Genomic DNA, 16,753 nt, shown 5'->3' with positions numbered 1-16,753 from the left:
ATAAAAGGCAGAAAAACCTCGTCTTCACGGCCACGAACTTCAGTTGCCTAGACCCTTTCCCCCGAGCCGTCATAACGTCCGACTTATATCATGAAACTCTATTCCTTCATTCTCGGCGCCTTCCTACCGCTGGTCGTCTTGTCTTCTCCTGCCCGACGGGCAGCGGAACCCACTGTCACTATTTCGTCCCCAATAGCCACTATTGTCGGCCAGAGTTCGGATGGACTAGAAAGTTTCGACGGCATCCCGTTCGCAATTCCTCCCACGGGCACGTTGCGTCTGAAGCCGCCTCATCCTATTGAGACGAAGCTCGGGACTATTCAAGCGACTGGGACCCCGCGGTCCTGTCCCCAGTTCTATGCCAGCAGTGAATCGAAAGATATCCTCGTCTCATTAGTCGGAGAAACTTTTAATCTGCCTTTCTTCCAGGAGGTTACAGATGCTGGAGAGGATTGCCTGACTCTGAATATCGTCCGGCCAGAAGGAACTACATCCGAATCTCGGCTACCCGTTCTCTTTTGGATCTACGGTGGCGGATTTGAATTCGGCTCCACCGCTATGTACGATGGGTCGTCACTTGTTTCCAGTGCAATTGATACGAATATGCCAATGATCTTTGTGGCGGTGAACTACCGTCTTGGTGGCTTCGGATTTATGCCAGGCAAAGAGATTCTCCAAGATGGATCTGCCAACCTTGGTCTACTGGATCAACGGCTCGGCCTCCAATGGGTTGCTGATAATATTGAGGCCTTTGGCGGTGACCCTGACAAGGTAACTATCTGGGGCGAATCTGCTGGTTCTATCTCAGTGTTTGACCAGATGGCGCTCTACGACGGGAACAATACCTATAACGGCAAGTCCCTCTTCCGCGGGGCTATAATGAACTCTGGTAGTGTCGTCCCGGCTGAACGTGTAGACGGCATTAAGGGCCAGGCTGTTTACGATTCGGTTGTGGCAGCTGCTGGATGCACTTCAGCGAATGACACGCTCGCCTGTCTCCGTGCCTTGGATTACACCACCTTCCTTAACGCAGCAAATTCTGTTCCTGCCTTTCTCAGCTATAGTGGGGTGGCACTCTCATATTTACCTCGCCCGGACGGAATTATCTTGTCAGACTCGCCTGACAAGCTGGCAAAAGCGGGAAAATACGCAGACGTCCCTTTTATTATCGGCGACCAGGAGGATGAAGGCACCCTTCTTGCGCTCTTTCAGTCAAATATTACTACAACCGAGGAAATTGCCGAATATCTGAAGGAATATTATTTCTACAACGCCACATCTGACCAGATTGATGGCCTCATTGCTCACTATCCGGACACTGCAACTGATGGTTCTCCATTTCGCACTGGTAACCTCAACAACTGGTACCCCCAGTACAAACGTCTTGCTGCTATTTTAGGGGACCTTACTTTTACTCTCACTCGCCGGGCTCTGCTGGAGTACTCAACCCAAGTCAAGCCAAATATCACTACCTGGTCATACCTAGCATCCTATGATTATGGCACCCCTTTCCTGGGTTCATTTCATGCCGGTGATATATTGCAGGTCTTCTATGGGATCTTGCCTAACTACGCAGTAAGCGCAATTCGGTCCTACTATTTCTCCTTTGTTCAGAACTTGGACCCCAATGCGGCGGTATCCTATTCAACCTGGTCGCAGTGGTCGGAGAACCAAACTTTGATGCAATTTTTCGCGGACTCGTCAGCGAACCTTGCAGATGATTTCAGATCCGACTCTTATGACTTTCTTCTCGCAAATGCGGAGGCTTTCTACATATAGTGGCTTCAGAAGCGTCTGAAGACGCTTTACTTAGTCTCTACGTCATCTTTCGGTTTTTGCTCGTGTTCGTCTTGTTCTTACTTTACTTGCCTTGTTTGTGCTTTTCTATACGAGGATCCTTAACCCTTAACATATTCCATTGTACAGTGTTGTTTCATAAGTCTTCGACCACCCTATTTTCTGTCGTGCCTAATAGTAATATATATCTAGAATAACGTTCTCAAGGCGCTTTCATTTGGTCACAATAGAACATTGCTTGTGTTCGCCGCGGTGTCGAAGGTAGAGAAGGCCCAAATTGCGCATAGTCTCATCTTTGGACAACCTAATTAAGCTAATACTAAGGTTCTCTCCGTATATCCGTATCGCAGAAAAGGATTTGGAGAAATTTGCAGCGCGAGCTGTCTCTCCTCCTGAAAAATTTCTTGCCTTCTGCTCAAATCGTACCCATCACGTAGTCGCTTTGATTATAGCCTTCCATATCTTCGACCTCACGGACCCTCTCAATACTCTTCACAATACCCTGAAAGGGATACGCAACGAGCCCCAATCCAGCTGAAGGGACCTTAGACATCGACCCCACAGTCCCCTTCGCCAAACCCTTAGCAACACCCAGCGCGCCCTCCTCCTTGCCCCCTTAATTGGTTAAGTGAATGTCGACAGATTCTAATATTTAATCTCTTATAGATATTGTCGGATTTACGGGGTCAGCATAAATCCTTCGGCGTGCACAAGCAAGCAAGTGTGCACGATTGGTCAAATTAGTATACGATTGGCGAAGAATCGTATAGGTCAGGTCAATCGATAGAGGGAGGGGGGTCGGCAGTATTAGATTGATAGTAGTCAGGTAGGCAGCGTGCAGTATTAGACTACTATACAATCAGGTAGGCCTAGAGCTCTCTCTTGATGAGGTCGGGTCAGGTCGGACGGTCTAATCGTAGAACGTCGGGATCGTGATTGTGCGATTCAGCCAAGAACCCACAATCATGGAAGAATGACTATCCACAGGAAAGGGGGGTCGGCAGTCTTAGATAGGTAGTAGTCAGGTAGGCAACATACAGTATTAGACTAGAGCTACACTATCAGGTAGGCCTTTAGTCTCTCATGTGGATAAAAAGAGTGTCAGACTTGATTCAATTTAGCTATGGAAAACAGGTAGTATTTATAACTTCACGAAATCGAGGCAATACGTCAGAGTGGAATCTTATAGAAATCAGCAGAAATAGAGTGTTGAAGCTCTTTCGTCATGTATACAAGTTGTTGATGTCAATCGTTGAAGATCGTCGTCACGTGTACGTTCCGTCGCATTCTGTCACGTTCGATAGCTCTCATGGGGGCTTATACACCCACTCATGTTGACAGGGGCTTATGCACCCACTTATGTTGACAGATATTATACCGGGCAATGTTTATAGTGTACTTTAATTATAAAAATACGGTTATATTTACCTAGGCTAGTTAGCCTAGGTAATCTTTCCCAGAGGAACCTTTCTTGCCTTCAAAAAGTAAAGTGATTCTAGAGTAGATAGAGATATATCTACAACGAAGACAATAATCAGATATACTAGCGAAGTAGTCGAAAGGAATAACCCTAATAATAAGACTACTTAATTAAGTCTTTAATTAGGGAGCTTTATCGTTAACGGACGTCCTAGACTGCTGTAGCAGTAACTTATCACGTAAAGTTTTGCTAGTCGGTCTAATGTCCTCTAGGCTTGGCGTAAATATATCTTTATACAGGATTGATTAGATATATAATATTCGGATATTTATTAAGAGGCTAAATAATATATCTATAGAAGACTTCTATAGTATTTACGTTTGCCCTCTTTATATAGATTCGAAGTCCTTAGTGTTCTTATTAAAATAGGTATAGCGTTTATTGAGTATATAACAGATTACTATAGAAAGCAAGGTTATCTTATATTATAGAGAGAGCCTTATTTAATTTTGTAGACCTTAGTTTCTGCTCGGCCTGACTCTAAGTGGGTTTCTTACTATTAATCTTAAGGGGATAGAATAGAGTATAACTTTAACGCTTTTTTAGTTATAGACGCTTACTAGATTTAAGGTGATTATAAATTAGCCTAACCTATAATAAGAACCTATTTTTCGAGAGAACAGTGCAGTCTATACTATATACTAGGATAGTAAGATAGGAGAGGGAAATAGAAAGGAAAGGGTGTTAGAGGTACGTACTTACCTATATTTAGTCCCTGTTAGCAAGATCGCGAAAAACTTAGTAGCCCCTATAAACACGCAGGTTTTAGCGTTTATAGTGCTTTAAAAAGATAATTTTAAATCGATTAAGGTAATAGGACTTAGATCTAGATTAGCCGAGCTTTAAGTTATAAGATAGTACTTAACTACTAAGTTAATATACAGTCTATAGTAACTAAATAATCTTAATATTAAGGTATACTACTTATATTATATTTAAAGCACCTGTATATTTACGAGTATCACTATATATAGACAATATCTTGTCTTAAGCTACCGCAACGTAAACGCGGAAGCACTATGTAGAGTAGAGGGTATATTGTTGTAGATTATATCTAATAACCGTAAGTATAGGTAGAGATATCTTAGATAGATATTCCTGAATATACCTACGGCCGGTAATACAGGGACTTAAAGTTAAGCTGCTAGGAGTAGTATGTCGGTTTTACGCCGTGTGCATAAACCCTGGGGTGTGCTTAGAGGCGCACACAGGTCGATCGAATACCACGATTATGGAAGAGAGACGAAAGTGCAATAGAGGTGGGTCGGCAGCAAACAGGTTGAACAGTGGAAGGTCAACGCAGTTTAATCAGAATTGCCTTGAGCTCTATTGGTAAGTGAAAATGGTGTCAAACTTGTTGTATTTAACTAGGGAAACAGGCAGTATTTATAACTTTAGGTACATAGCAGAATGTCAAGGAAAAAGTCAGATAAAACTCTCAGAGTAACATGGGGGATACGAGAGTGTTAGGAAACTCGTTGTTCTTTCCATTTGATAAGATAGTTGATATCTTATCATCGTATCGTGTAGTGGTGGATATCCGATTGGTCCGATGTGTATTGCTTATCTACACGCTTAGTGCGGGGTATCGCATATCCACATGTTGACATAGTATTAGTCTAGTTTAGTATATGTTTTGTATAGTAAGACAGGTCTATTCGGAAAACTTGCTTATATTGCTAGTATATAGGCTTTAGTGGTTATCTAGTATCGGCGATCGGAAGCCGGGTGCGCCTATTAGCAATAACGCCGGATTAGGGATAACACCGCTAGCATCTATAGTTTAATCGTATAGTACTGTGGTCTATGATAGGGGAAAGGGTGCATGAGGTTGTATTGTCTCCTAACGTAGAACTAAATACATAGCATGTCACGTGCACGGAAGTGGCAGAAAGGAGGAGACCGCTTGCCGCCGTCCGGCCTTGGCCGAGTGGAAGCCTTAGGAAAAAGGTTCTAGGGTCCCGAGATCTCAGCACTAACACTTAGGAATAACCTTATACTAGGGTATATTATAACACTTAGGGGCTTATATACCCACTTATGTTGATAGAAACTGTCGGATTTACGGGGTCAGCATAAATCCTTCGGCGTGCACAAGCAAGCGAGTGTGCACGGTTAGTCAAATCAGTATACGATTGGCGAAGAATCGTATAGGTCAGGTCAGGTCGTCGTACGATTCGGCTCAGAATCGGAAGTTAACTTATAATAGAAGAATGCTCCAACTTCATCACAATCATTAAACTTGATTCAACTAGCTATGGAAAGCAGGCAATATTTATAACTTCATAAAATCAAGGCAATGCGTCAGACTAGAATCTCATAGAAATCAGAAGAAATAGAGTGTTGAAGCTCTTTCGTTATATGTGCAAGTTGTTGATGTTAATCGTTGAAGATCATCGTCACGTAGACGTTCCGTCGCATTCTGTCAAGTTCGATAGCATAGGCTTATACACCTACTTATATCGACACACCCCCTCAGCTCTCAATGTAAGGTCAAAGTGAGAGCTGAATAAGAGATATCAGAAGGAAGGGGATTCCTCTGCAGGTAAGATCTCTATACCTAGTTATTGAACAAAGGCGGCATATTTTTCTGCAGATAAGCGCTTCGTAAGGCCGTCGGCTATTATTTCGGCTGATTTGACCTATTCAATTCGCAATCGTCTAGCTTAGACTTCCTGGCGAATCTAAAGCTGGTAGATATCAATATAACGAAGTTTGGTCTGAAATATTGATTTCTCGCGCGTGAGCAAATCAACTGTCTGCTGATTATTGCATTCGATTATATCTAATTAGTCAGTTTCGAATTGGATAAAGGAAAAGAGGCGTTTAATCTAGTATAGCTACTTAGCTGCGTAGCTAATAGCTAACAATTCGGCTTCTGTAGTCGACGTAGTGATAGTCTTCTGCTTACGCGATTTCTATTTAATTAGGCCACTAAATAAGCAGAAGATAAATCCTTTAGAGCTCTTTCGGTCAGGATTGTTAGTAAAGCTTGTATCTGAGGCGGTAGTGAAGATAGAAGCTCTTATTTCGCTATTAAAGCAGAGCGAAAGGTATCTCGTAGTATAAAGATACAATATCAGATAGTCGATAGCTACTAAATACTTCTTATTACAGCGAGTAAGCGATTTAGCTAGTAATCAGTTAGCGAATGCAGTATCTAGTCGGGTCTAAACAGCAGGGAAAAGAGTAGATCCATACTTTTGTTAATATAGCTTAATAATCTTCGGGTCGATTAGTTCTGTCAGAATTAGATTAAGCTTTTGTGTAGCTGGAAGTAGCAGTTTTAGGGCTTTCTAGCTGTTTAGCAGGTTGAATCTAGCAGCTATCCTTTCAATATAGGCTACTTAATTTAGCTAGGTCTTTCGTTTAGATCGATTACGTACGATTCGAATACTAATAAACTATATCAGTTCGCTGCAATCCTTTATTTCGAATCGTTCTGAGAGTAGTCTTTTGATTTGCTAAGCGTGCGAACTCTTACTTTTGTGATAGGCAGCAAGGAAATCATCGACGAATACTATAATAATTATACGATTATCGGTATAAAGGGCAGGGTTATCAGGGTAAGGCTTAAATCTAAGTAAGAGCAGCATCTCTTTAATATTATCTTCCTATCGCTTACTAGCGATTCGTAGGCTATATACTGCTTTATGCAAGCGTAAAACTATCGATTTCCTGCCTAATCCTAGGGGATATTAGCAGTAAACTTCTTCCTTTAGCGAGCTATTTAGGAAGGCGTTAATAGTATCTATCTAGAAGGTTTTAAGGTTAAATCGTGTGATAATCGCGATAAGCGTGCGAAACGTTCTAGCCGCGAGTATGCTAGTGCGAGCGTCTTAGTCGTTAGGAACTTGTGTGTCTCTACGTATACATAAACGAGCTTTGAAGCGTGTGAGATAGCCTAATTCGTCTGATTTATAAGCGAATACCTATCGTATTAGGATAAACTAGTGGCGAGGACAATCTGATTAGTCAATACCTTTGCAATTCGTCTGGTGTGCGTGTGTAACTAGATGTGCGCTTATTGGTTCAAATACACGTATATCTATAAGCTTATTGAATTCAATCTGTATAGCTTAACGAAATTGGCTCTCGAAAGGGTAGCTAGCTAGCTGATTATAGCCGGATAGTGCAGGTAGAATAGAGGATATTAGAATTTTTAGCTGCTTTTGTATGCTTTAATCTAGCAGGAAGGCCTATATAAACGCTGTGAGGTTGATATAAGGGCGCTTAGCTTTACTATAGTCTTAGCTAGTATCTGAATCAGAACGTCAGCGTTTAGTCGATATTAGTGGTTCGTAACCGGAAGGGTCGAAATTTATGTTATTAATAAGCACGAAAGGCTGTATCTGGCTAGATTGGCCAGCGTCTTTAATATCAGAAGGGTCTGATTGGTTAGATTAGTCGAATTCGTCTTCTTTTGGATTAAGTAGAGGAGTAGGCGGTTGGTCTCTAAGGATTTCGTTATAATCGTCAGGATCAGAAGTGAGCTGAAAATGAGGCGAATGTGAGGTTTCGGAGGGCTGAGAGGGTACAGCAGGATCTAAATTAGCCGTCGTACTAGGGCTTCCACCCCCTAACCCATGGGGGGAACTGTAATGAGGCTCATTACAGTTTGGGGTTAATTTTTTAATATGGGTTAGGGTTTCCCGGAGAGGGTAGATTACAGTTAGTTTCAGGGTGCTATTACAGTTATACTCCTGTAGTTTTAGAAACTTCAAATTTTCACTAGTTGTAAGTAAATACTTAATCATTTATTTCCCCAATTTATAAAGCCATCCGACGTTTTCGTAAGGTAGTTATAGGGGTTGGAAGTCAGCGAATTATTTTGATGGGGTACGGTCGGCCAGCGCTTTTACCAACATCACGAAACCCATCACCCATCACAATGCGACTCATCACACACGTATTATTAGGTCAATTCGGTTGAAAATCCCGTCAGGAATTTCAGGGGCTACAATGAATGCCCAGTTTCAATTTCATCAACAAATAAGCAGTTCCCAGCGATAGGGTTTTCCCAGCACACATTCAGCGGATATACAGTATTGTTCAATATATATCCACGTTCAACATAAGTGAACCCGCGGAACCCACCATTGCCGACCAGTATTTCATATGCAACCGGCAGTGGGGAGTTGCCATTTGTCGCCAGTGCGAGCGTGGCGTAAGGCCCAGAGAGATAGTACGCCATTTAACCAACATTAAGGGCAAGCACCGTATCAGCAAACGCGTCGCAGAGCAGGTACTAGACATTATTCGCCAAACCGATGAATGGAACAGCATCGAGGATGAGACTAGGTCGCTCCCCGCGGCCGTGGATCGCCCCATTCCGGCGTTACCAATCTACCAAGATGGGTTACAGTGCCAGTTTTGTAGGCAGATTTACCGCAGTCGCGAGAGTTTACGAGTGCACTGGTCGAAGGAGCATCGGTTTTCGGCGTACGGCCATGGGGGCAAGCCACGACCATCCGAGATCGCCGCCGGAAAGCAGAAACAAGAGGAGGGGGCCAAGTCAGTTGTGTGCCAGCAGGTTTTCCCACGTGGATTAGGGTCGCATTACATCCATGTTCGCTACCCCGGTGCTGCGTGCCAGCCGGAAGCACCACCCCCCAGGCCACGCAAGTCGCCGAAGCCGTTGACCAGTTGCGCGAGGTGTTTACACGGAAAATACAGTTAGAAGCCGAGATCCGGCCCGGCGATATCGACGAAGCCAATCCGTGGTTGGACCGAACCGGATGGGCGGCGTATTTACGCGGACGTAAGTCCAAGGAATTGCGTATATGCATTGAAAGCCCGAAGGAAGATGCGGAGGGGGATGAGGGTACCGCGCGGGTGATTTGGGATGCCATGTTGGGCGTTGCCCGTAAAAGCCAGAGCATCACCCAACGGACAGGACATTTGTTACGGATTGAAGCCGCCCGCACCGATATAGAGAAGATCCCGTCGAAGCCATTGCAGGCATACATGAAGGCGGACGAGGAGTTGGAGCGACATGTTGACCCATGGCGCCGCATTTTGATGTTTTTCGCCCGCACCCAAGTTCGGCATGATTGGAATAGTCCGGTGTACCGGTTCAGCAAACGGCAACGCAAGGCGTGGGATGCATTATAGTATTCCGCCGAGTGCCACAAGGACCGGCCCGAGCCGATCCCCACCGACGGCACCGACCCGAACCCGGACGCATTACAACCCGTGGAAGCCGATTGCATGGAATTCATGATTGAATTATTAAACCAGCGTATTCGATCGACCGAGTACGAGCTGGCGTTAGTATGTGCATTGGCCGTATTAGGTGTGAGTGACCATAACGGCGGTCGACCATGGAAGGATCCCCATAGTTATCCCCCGATTTTATCCAGTGTGATCAAGGTGTCCCGGTTTGTCGTCGTGCACTAGTCGTTTTTGTTGGACCCGAATGCCCGCGAGTTATTACAAATCGGGGAGAAAAAGCTGGTGGGGGAGTGGGATGATCCCAGCCCGGTCGATTATATATTTTCGCATCAACGGGATGGCCGCAGTCCGCCCGCACCCCAGACCCCACGACAAGCCACCACCCCGGATTATCCGTCCAGTTCGCCCGCGTTGGATAGTTTGCCCAATAGTTCCCCACCACCGGTTGTATTTACCCAGCAGGCACAGGAAGGCCCAAAGACATGGCGCCAATGGATTCGCATCATGGTCACCGGGTTTATGGTGCACGGCACCGCCGGGCCGATGGAATGGATGATGGATTTACGCCGGTATGGGATGAAGATCCACATGAACACCCCCACCGCCGGGCACATCGGTTGGGCCAACGGGGACGAGTTGTCGTATAAAACGATGCGGTTCACGATGGGGGCATTCCGCGGGTTCATCCATGGGTTGACGGCTAGCGCACGGCAATTGATGATTAACCAGATTTTGCGGTGCCAACCCGACCAGATTCCCGTTATCCCATGGGACCGTATGGCCGATGATTTCAACCAACCCAAGGCCGGGTGGAGTTTTTTGCAGGACGAGCGCACGCCGTGGCCCGTCGATGGGTCCCGGTGGATGGTGGATCGGGTACAGGAGGAGCATCCATTGCAGCGGTTGTTCATGCAAGCCAACACCAATCGGTTCAGTGTCGATGCTATCGGCCGGTTTTTTGGGTTCGTCAACGAGTTCAAGGAAAAGTTGGCCGTGTTAGTCCACATTACTAGCGGTCAGCCCCCGCGAGGCCCCGAGTTGTTGAGTATCCGTCACCGCAATAGCGCCGCCGGTGGGCACCGTAACGTGTTCATCGAGGATGGATTGGTGGCATTTATCACCCGATACCACAAGGGGTTTTACGCTAGCGGGGACGCCAAGGTGATTCATCGGTACGTACCCCGTGAAGTAGGTGAGTTGGTTGTGTGGTATTTGTGGTTGGTATTGCTATTTGTCGAGATGTTGCAGGCATTCCAGGAAGAGGCATGCCGTTTGGACGCCGTTCCCGACACGCACGCCACCAAGATGTGGGGTTTCGATGCCGGCACTGGACGGGAGTGGACGCCCACGCGGGTGACGGATGTGATGGTTCGGGAAAGCAAGATGCGTTTACACAACGGATTGTCGTTGTCCGCGTACCGAGACATTGCCATCGCGATCAGTCGGAGATATTTCGGTAGTGTCAAAGCGTTCCCGCACAACGTCCGCGAGGATGGGACCGAGGTCATCAGCGATAACGAGGAGAACGAGGACGATATGGACGACGAGCAGTGGGTGCGCCATATTGCCGATTTGCAGGCCGCGCACACCACCCATATCGCCGAGATGGCATACGGACGTATGATGACCCAGCAGCAAGGGACCACGGCGGGTCGTCAGGCGGGATTCCGGACCAGCAGCGTGCATTGGCATGATTTTTTAGGGTTTGACATCAAGGACATCCCGAGTAGCGTATTGGGCAAGCGAGCCCGGCCACGGTGGAAGGACGACGATATACAAATGCGCGATCAGCGCCGCTATTTAGTCGAGACGACCAATATGACCGAGGCATTGCAGCGGATGACCGGCGACCCCACAATGCAGTTCCGGGGCGTCCAGGGCGCGGCTATTGATGCCATCAAACGGGGCGATTCCCGGGTCGTGGTGGTGATGCCGACAGGCGGGGGCAAGAGTATGTTATTCATGTTGCCCGCGTGGGTTGGCCAACGAGGCGGGTTAACGATCGTGGTGGTTCCGTTGACCGCGTTGCGTTCCGATTTACAGCGCCGATGCGAGGCCGCCGGGATTTCATGCGTCGAATGGGAGAGTCATCGCTATCCCGACCACGCGGCCATTGTGTTTGTGACGCCCGAGGCGGTATTCACGGATTCATTCCAGTCGTTTTTGAACCGGCAGCGCGATAACATACGGTTGGACCGGATTGTCATTGACGAATGCCATGTTATGTTGAACACGTCGGAGAAATTCCGGCCGCGGTTACAGCAGTTAGGTCAAATGCATCGGTTTGGTGCGCAGATGGTGTTTTTGACCGCCACGTTGCCCCCATGTGAGGAGAGCCGGTTATTTCAGCGCATGGCGGTGGAGCGGAACGTGGTGAGCATGTACCGCGCGCGGACGAGCCGCTACAATATCGCATATCGGGTGTACCGGCCCACCATTGCGTTGAAATATCGTTCCCAGAACCAGTGGTTAGAGGATCCCGGTGTCCGGTAGTTTATTCGTGAACGGATTCAGCGTGCGCGGCCCGGCCGAGTAATTGTGTACGGCAGCACCAAGTCCATTGTGACCCAGGCGGCGGAGATATTAGGATGTGCCGCATTTTACAGCAACCAGGATGAGAAGTTGGGCATTTTGAAGCAGTTCCGGAGTGCGGCAAATGGAGTGATTGCGGCCACCAGTGCGTTAGGTATGGGGGTGGATATCCCTGTATATAGTCCACGTTGAAGTACAGCGTACTTCACCAACCTTACTAACAAAAGCTTCCCGGCGCTAAACCAAAAATCTACTAGCGCCCGCTGTTCTTCAGGGGAAATCCCGCTGTTCTTCAAAAAGCTCTCTCTACTCAAATCAACATATTTTTCGTATTCTGACCACAGGATCTGGATCTCCGACCTTTCTATTATGTCTATGCGTAGTTCTAGCCCGGTAGAGTCCGTGGTGGTCCCAGAACTGGAAGCGCTTCCCTCGTACCTCAGAGTCTTGCCAGCGTTCCATGTGGTACTCTGCACCACACACGGGGGTTGCTACACACGACAGAATCTCTCCCGTCATCTATTAGAGAAACATCACTTACAAAGCGGCCAGCGACGAAGAATTGCATCCTCCAGCGAGTTAGACCCGGTCGCCGCCTCCAACGCTGGTGTGGTTCACCCACGAGATGGCATTAACGAGGTTCGTGGCCTGCCGACCGTGCTGGGATTCCTCTGCTACCTCCCCAACTGCGACTTTCGTTCGACCAGCACCGATTGGATGCGACAACATTATAACAAAACACATCAATGGCAAGTTCTACGTCAAGGGGCTATCCCATGGCATAAGGCGTACCTTCAGACGTTATTTCAGCAGAAGCAATGCTAACAGTACTTTGCTGTGGTTTTGGCCGACTAGACCCACTAGTCCGCTACTCCACAATATATATATCCCTATGCCAATGCACTAGAGAATGCTCCATTATCGACCCACATCCCGTCTCCCCCACTCCTGTACCAGATAATGTATGGAATCAAATTATGGGACGGTACCAACAGAGTCAATCTCAGCCACAACGAGATTGTGTAGAGACCGCGCGGCACGTTTCCGAGTTGACGCCGTGGATGAGGCGTACCGGTATTTACATCTATCTCCTTGGGCTGGAGCTCAAAGAACTCGGTCCTAGCTATTACCTCCCTCGGGTGCAAGACGAGCCGTTGTTATTCCTGATCTGTGAGAGTATCGGACGGGTTCTAGAGAAAACAATGACTGTCCTCGTGCATGACCAGAACGTAGAGGCCCGATGCCTCAGCCGGCGCAATGCACGACTACTGAATACCTTCACACAGAGGGAAACCTCCTAGGATCCTATCACTGAACTACAGAACCAGTAGTCTCGTCGAAAATATATCGACACTTGGCAGCGGTTAATCTGCTACTGGGACCGAGTCGTTGAGTAAGGCTATCTCCGGGACACACTCTTCCAGCTAAGCAGTCGACAGCTCGAAGCATAGTGCGAGGTGACTAAGGCCGCGAGCGAACTCACCAGTCGAACAGATCCCTAAAGCGGCGAGGCAGACACCGGGGCTTCCTATGACCGGCTCGACCGGGCTGTTCTCGAGTTTAGCCTGGTAGTTATTCAACACACTGTGCGCTATCGCAAGTTCGATTCTGTCCTAGTGTCGTATACAGCCGTGCGGTTCTGGAGCCATCAGCAAGGCGCGTAGATGCTTATCGGGAACTATACATCGATTCTATCGCAATTGATCTATGATTGTCAGATAGTAGTACTTGCCCAGGTGTTAGCCGAGACGGGTGATAACTAAGATACGGACATTAGTGCTATGATCGTCGAAATTCGGGATCAGTGGTTGTTGAATGACACAGAAGGCCCCGTCGTGGAATTGCTAGAGAATCGGTTACTCGGCTTCCGGATTGGCCAGACCGAAGTTCCACCAGCACAGCTCCGCTAGCATGCTGATGAAGAGACGCTGGTATAGTCGGATGTGATCTTCCACCTCTCCGACCTCCATCGGATCGTCTTCGAAGGGATTGCGGAGGCTCGGCGGATTTTTGAACAGGAGCTATGCCTCAGCGGCCGGTCTAGCCCTGCGAGTGATATTCCTAGTCTTGACCTCGCACTCCTTGTCGATAACTAGGATACTACCGCGCCGGGTCAGTCCTTCCTAACTGACTCGCGGAACGCATCGTATTTCGACCCACTTAAGGACTAGCTGGTCTCTCGGGTAGGTAAGACCTAGGCGTTATTCCAGACGTTCTAGTCGCAGACCGCCGCGGGTACGTGGGAGGTACGCACCGATACCGTGCAACAGTATAAGGATACCGTGCAGCGGTTTCTGCGCGCGCTGATAGTCCCTTTTTTCATTGGCTCCGGGCAACAAGGGCGTCGCACCGAGTTTATTGCACTTCGGTGGAGGAATACTACCTTAATCACGCGGGACCTATTTCTCCATAACAGGCAGATGCTGTTTATCCTTAGCTACCACAAGACCCGGAACTAGAATAATACGTCTCGATAGCCGGTTCGTTTCCTCCTCCCGGAAGTCGCCTAGCTTGTGATCCAGTACCTCGCTCTCATTCAGCCGTTCCGAGCGTTCCTTTAGCACGAGACACCAGAGTCTAGGGCCGTCTCTGACTACCTATAGTGTCAGGGCCTGGATCCGTGGGGAGCGGATGTAATAACGCGGGTTATTGTTGATACAGGGAAGCTTACCCTAGGGAAACATATCTATGTCCAGGGCTAGCGACAAATCATAGTGGGTATTACACGACGGAAATTCGCAAGCGCCGAGGCGAACCTGCTAATCGAGGATAGTGGAGATGAGGAGGAGACGGATCCTGCGCTCGGTAGCATATCAGACGCTATCCACTGGCAGGCCGGCCATACCCCCCACACGGGCAATCGTGTCTATAGAGGAACGGTGAACTTTCGGGCCGGGTTAACGGATGCGGGACTCCAGGAGTTTCGACACGTCAGTCAGCTTTAGCACCAGTTCGTGCGAGACCCTATCTATTTCCAGCCTACGCTCACCCAGTCGCATCGGCCGGTTGCGCCTCGAACGCCGTGGGTTTAGGGAGAATAGGACCAGAGCCCGAATAGTCATCCTAGCAATCCTTGGAGGAAGGCAGCCAGCAGTGGGGGCAGATCAGGCAGTGCACTGATTCAATCATCGATTACTCCGTCCAAGCGACACCGGGACAAGGAGCTGGAGAGTCCTATTGTACGGCGCATCGCGCGACAGGAGGCTCCTGCTCGGACTCGGCGGCAATAGCGTATGGACCAAGCGATGGAGGTGCTTCAGCGGATGTATGGCACGAATGCGCAGTATCGAAGCAGTGGGCAGCAGCAGGCGATGGAGTATATCCTGGCGGGCAGTGGCCAGGTCTTAGCGATCCTCAGGACTAGCGAAGGCAAGAGCCTGCTATATCTCCTTCCCTGTCAGCTCCCTGGTGCTGGAACGACAGTAGTTATCCTGCCCCTTGTGGTGTTAAAAGCCGAGATACGACGGCGATGCGCCGAGGCTGGCATCGAGGCGCATGTGTGGGAGGCAGACTCGGATCCGGATCGGTTACATTCCTGTCCACTGATCATAGTTGCGGTTGAGCAAGCCGTGACACATCGATTCCGCGGTTTCTTAACTCGGTTGCATGTCGCAAACGAACTGGACCGGGTGGTGTTTAACGAGTGCCACCTCGCTATCACAGCGGTGTCGTATCGGGCTGCAATAGGGCTTCTGCCTATGCTCCGGAAATTAGCGGTACAAATGATATTTCTGACGGGCACCATGCTACTGTCTATGGTTCCTGAATTCGAGCAGGCGATGTTGTTACGTAGTGCGCGGATGGTTCGCAGCCTTACGATGCGGCGGGATATATATTTCCACGTCAGCCGTTGCCCTCCGAAGCGTGATTTTGTTCGTGAATTTGCTGTCCCTGGAATCTAAGATGTTATTCGAGGCCTAGCGGTTGACACGCGTACTATTATTTACTGCAGCCTGAAGGATGTGGCTGAGGAGGTTGCTCAGATGATCGATGCTCCGGTGTATCACTCTACGTCTGGCAGCGTCGAGGAGAAGGCTGAAGTCCTTCAGCAATGGCGAGCCGGGGAACCTTCTTATATTGTGGCTACGTCTGCGTTTGGCATGGGCATTGACCATCCGGCAGTCCGGTGGGTAGTGCATGTTGGGGTACCTTGGAGTGCTATCGACTTTGCGCAGGAGGTTAGGCGACTTGGACGGGACGAAGCTGGAGGGCAATCGATTGTTTTAATTCCCGCACAGTGGAAGGCTACGACAAGTCAGCGAAATGCACGACCACTGGACGGCGCTGAGGCGGCAATACAGAGTTATATCGGGGCCATTGGCTGTCGAGTGTTGGAGCTATCTCATTTCCTCGATGGTGACGGTAGTCCCTGCACGCGAGAGGCCCCTATGTGCGATCGGTGTCGGGATGCTAGTGCGGTCCAACTACCGGCCAGTCCGTCTGTGGGACCTAGGCAGCGTCTAGAGGAGACGGACGGGGATGATGATCTTGGAGATTTACAGGCCGGGGCGGAGCTCCTTCAGACTCGGATTCAGGAACAAGCACGTGGATTAGCGGACTATATTGGGTGTCTAGAAACGTGGCGCGGAGTATGTATGATCTGCTACCATCTCCCGCGGGTCGCATCTGGTCAAGTCGGGCACGCACGGCATGGGCTTGCGGGATGCGTGAACCCGGAGCGGTTTCGGTTTTTCGACGCTAAGCGGGAGGCACAGTCCCAGGGACAAGGACGTGGGGGATGGTTCCGACAGTATAGCAGTTGCTACCGAT

At 48.6% G+C, this 16,753-nt stretch overlaps 2 protein-coding genes across 2 annotated transcripts; both read left to right on the top strand.

Moving 5' to 3' along the window:
- Positions 1 to 90: 90 nt before the first annotated feature.
- N7473_005101 (lipase 4) lies at positions 91 to 1,779 on the top strand (the record flags this gene model as incomplete). The annotated part of the gene is made up of 1 exon (XM_057151041.1): positions 91 to 1,779. The coding sequence occupies one exon, from the start codon at positions 91 to 93 to the stop codon at positions 1,777 to 1,779; it is 1,689 nt and encodes a 562-aa protein (XP_057008846.1).
- A 6,616-nt stretch (positions 1,780 to 8,395) lies between these two features.
- On the top strand, positions 8,396 to 11,944 carry N7473_005100 (uncharacterized protein; the record flags this gene model as incomplete). The annotated part of the gene is made up of 5 exons (XM_057151040.1): positions 8,396 to 8,431; positions 8,487 to 8,820; positions 8,874 to 9,343; positions 9,392 to 9,550; positions 9,677 to 11,944. The coding sequence occupies 5 exons, from the start codon at positions 8,396 to 8,398 to the stop codon at positions 11,942 to 11,944; spliced, it is 3,267 nt and encodes a 1,088-aa protein (XP_057008845.1).
- Positions 11,945 to 16,753: the final 4,809 nt, after the last annotated feature.

This window comes from Penicillium subrubescens (assembly GCF_028828155.1).
Source record: "Penicillium subrubescens strain IBT 31985 chromosome Unknown utg000004l_segment0_segment0, whole genome shotgun sequence".
Taxonomy (NCBI): domain Eukaryota; kingdom Fungi; phylum Ascomycota; class Eurotiomycetes; order Eurotiales; family Aspergillaceae; genus Penicillium; species Penicillium subrubescens.
The sequence above is the reverse complement of the archived record's forward strand: the minus strand, read 5'-3'. Positions and strand labels throughout refer to the sequence as shown.